Genomic DNA, 3,066 nt, shown 5'->3' with positions numbered 1-3,066 from the left:
ACTCACCGCCAACTCTTGGGCTACTCTTTTATCAACGAATAGTGGAATTGATCGTCACATTATAATGTTCCCACGGCCGAAAGGGCGAGCATGTCTGGTGTGACGGGGATTCGAACCCGCGACCCTCAGAGTCATTAAAGTGGTGTATTTGAATGTAGAAAGTAATTCAACTAAAACTACGTTTGTGGATTATTAAAACTACCAATGACGAGAATATAATGATATACTTTTTTTTTTTCAGGTTTCTTAAATACAATATCGCCTTTTGTATCAAAAATTCCAGACGACAAAACAGGCTTTATAGAAGACACCTACCGGTTGTGTTTGAAACACGGAGCGTATCAAAACCCAGATGGATCGATTCAGCTGCCTCTAAAAATCCTTTCCGCTTTGGCTACAAAATTTATGGATCTTTCAGATAGGGTTTCGTTCTGATCAGACAAGTGTTAACAATAACTGCATAATAATGTGAACTTTCTTTAAAATATGTACTCTCATTTTTCACCGGTGCAGATATCCGGATTTTCATTTAAAAAGGGGGTTTTGGTGCTCAATAAATGGAGTAAGATATTTTGTGTCCTTCCAATTATCTGAGTTCGAAATATAGCATACAAATAATAAAAAATCAGGGTTTCTTATATTAATTAACATGATAATTACATCCTATTCACTAAAAACACGTAATGAGCCTATTAAGAAGATTGTGCTTATAAACGTCAGCGATCCACTGAGATGATTCAATACAGCCTGATGTCTAAATCGTATATGTTGTTTTGCCAGTTGAAGCATCTACTGGACTAATTCCAAAATTTGTTCGGTGAAAAAACAGGAAGAGCACCACAGAACAACAACAATCAGGTACAATTATAAAATTCGAAATAGCTTATAATTCCTACTTCCTTTTTGACGATTCGATCAGTAGGAAAGAAAACATGTTCACCGGGAACACAATTTGTTTTTCTTGTAAATAGTTCAACAGCTCTTAACCCTGATTTTCTACATGGCTTTAACAACTCTTAACCCTGATTTTCTACTTGGCTTTAACAACTCTTAACCCTGATTTTCTACATGGCTTTAACAACTCTTAACCCTGATTTTCTACATGGCTTTAACAACTCTTAACCCTGATTTTCTATGTGCATTTTAGAACTCTTAACCTTCACTTGAAACAACAGGTTGAATAATTCGCATTGTTATAAGTTTATATTACAATCACATAATAATAAGGTTTGCCTCCTTGTCACGCGTGTCCCCCGATGGGACAGCAGTAAGTTTACAAACTTCCAACGCTAAAATCCGGGGTTCGATTTCCCGCGGTGGCCATAGCAGATAGCCCACTGTGGCTCTGCTCTAAAATAAACAACATTATCACGCAATGTCCTGTGGTAGAGCTCTGGATTATGGAGCTGGCAAGCGATGCCATAAAATATTCCCCACGCTTTAAGCTGTGGGTACGTTACAAGAAGAACAGTAAGTTCCATAGCGCGGATTGTAGGTGGTAGGGTGCTATGATTGGTAATTCAAAATTGGGAACGGTGCAGATAGCCTCAGCAACCTTATTATAAATACAAATTGTCACACAATTTTCTTTATCAAATTGGAGTAATTTAGCAACCACTTTGATTAATGTGAAAATAATAGACGAATAACAACTTTCGGATCGATAATCAACTTTTATTTTGACAAAGCTAGTCCTGAAACATTATAATTTCACTGCTGGCACTGATTAATAAACACTATGTTTGAAACTTGTTAGTAGTGTTAGGGTGATGATGTTAAGGTACGTTCAGTAGTTTTGTGTCACATTTAATAAGGGATTGGCTGCCACTCTTATAACGCACACACAGCCTAAAGTGCAGGGAATATTTAGTGGTATTGCATGGATTCGTATCCGGCTTGCCACCTCCATAATCCAGAGATCTACCACAGTGCGTTGAGGGAAACGCAATTTTCTTTATCATTAAAAGCAGTCCTATCGTTTCCTGGCTTACAATGTTAAAATCCGGAGTTCGACCCTCCCCCTCCCCACGGTCGACACAGCACGTAGTCCCATGTGGCTTTGCTCTAAATCAACCATTAAAAAGAAAGATACAAAAATACGCTGTGAAATATGAAACCCGAAGAGAAGATGACTTAAAAAAAACGTTAATGGATTTAGGTATTCTAGCTAGGTTAGTAGATCAGGTGACCGCTTATTCTCCATACAAAACCCATGTCTATCAAACCACCAACACAATAGCCTGACGTGACGAAGAACAATGAGAAAACTGTGCCACGTACTAGTTGCAAATTTACTCATAACTGTTATTGTAAGGAAAGCAAGTTCGGTAAGAAGTTTTTGTATTAACAGCATGAATTTTAGAACAGAAAAAAATCGCAACTTATTACCCAATATTTATTAACTCTAGAATTACAGATGAGGTTTGAACCCCCATCAGTATCTTAAGCACATTACTCTAAACCAGAAATGGCCAACTTTTTCATACTTGTGGGACACTTTCGTAGTTACACTGTGGTCTGGGGGGATGAAACTATAAGGAACGTGTAAAGTACGTTCAGAATATGTGTATAATTCCTACTGTCTACTATAGACCATCAGTTAATTTTATGATTATGAAAATAGCTGAGTTAACCTTTGAAGAAAATTCCCAGAACCATCAGGGACTGGTTTGTAGACAGAAGACGGATTCGTTTTGAAAATTTTTTGCCAAAATATAATATGATTAAGGAAACAACAACAACAAAAAAAAAAAAAAAAAAAAAAAAAAAACAAGAGACTGCCAGTTAGCTATTTATATCTATCAAGTTGGTTGCGAGTCCAAGACTTTGTTGGTTATATGGGTACCTAATAACATACGTCACACATACACACAAGTTAATATAAATGCCATCAATATCACAGTTAAGCCTACTAACCTCTGGTGAGGTACTTGTGTATTTGATACAGATATTGAATTATTTCCCAGAATTCATTAAGGCTGTTATTTACACCAAGTGTTGAAGTAGACAAATGATAAAATCAGTCAACACATGAACCTCGTGAGTAGAGAATGATTTAAATAATAT

The 3,066-nt window shown here is 36.6% G+C and overlaps 2 protein-coding genes across 2 annotated transcripts in view; both read left to right on the top strand.

Moving 5' to 3' along the window:
- Window positions 1-515, top strand: part of LOC106474262 (juvenile hormone acid O-methyltransferase-like) — a 7,018-nt gene extending 6,503 nt beyond the window's left edge. The window contains exon 4 of the mRNA XM_022402598.1: window positions 242-515. Within this exon, the coding sequence (XP_022258306.1) occupies window positions 242-435 (194 nt within the window). The 3' untranslated portion in view covers window positions 436-515. The remainder of the gene's footprint in view (window positions 1-241) is intronic.
- An 885-nt stretch (window positions 516-1,400) lies between these two features.
- Window positions 1,401-3,066, top strand: part of LOC106474261 (chymotrypsinogen B-like) — a gene marked incomplete at its 3' end in the record, with an annotated part of 11,668 nt that continues 10,002 nt past the window's right edge. Inside the window, exon 1 of the mRNA XM_013934951.1 lies at window positions 1,401-1,470. Within this exon, the coding sequence (XP_013790405.1) occupies window positions 1,401-1,470 (70 nt within the window). The remainder of the gene's footprint in view (window positions 1,471-3,066) is intronic.

The sequence above is a fragment of the Limulus polyphemus genome, unplaced genomic scaffold (assembly GCF_000517525.1).
Source record: "Limulus polyphemus unplaced genomic scaffold, Limulus_polyphemus-2.1.2 Scaffold7001, whole genome shotgun sequence".
Lineage (NCBI taxonomy): Eukaryota > Metazoa > Arthropoda > Merostomata > Xiphosura > Limulidae > Limulus > Limulus polyphemus.
This window is presented reverse-complemented; position numbering and strand designations above follow the sequence as displayed.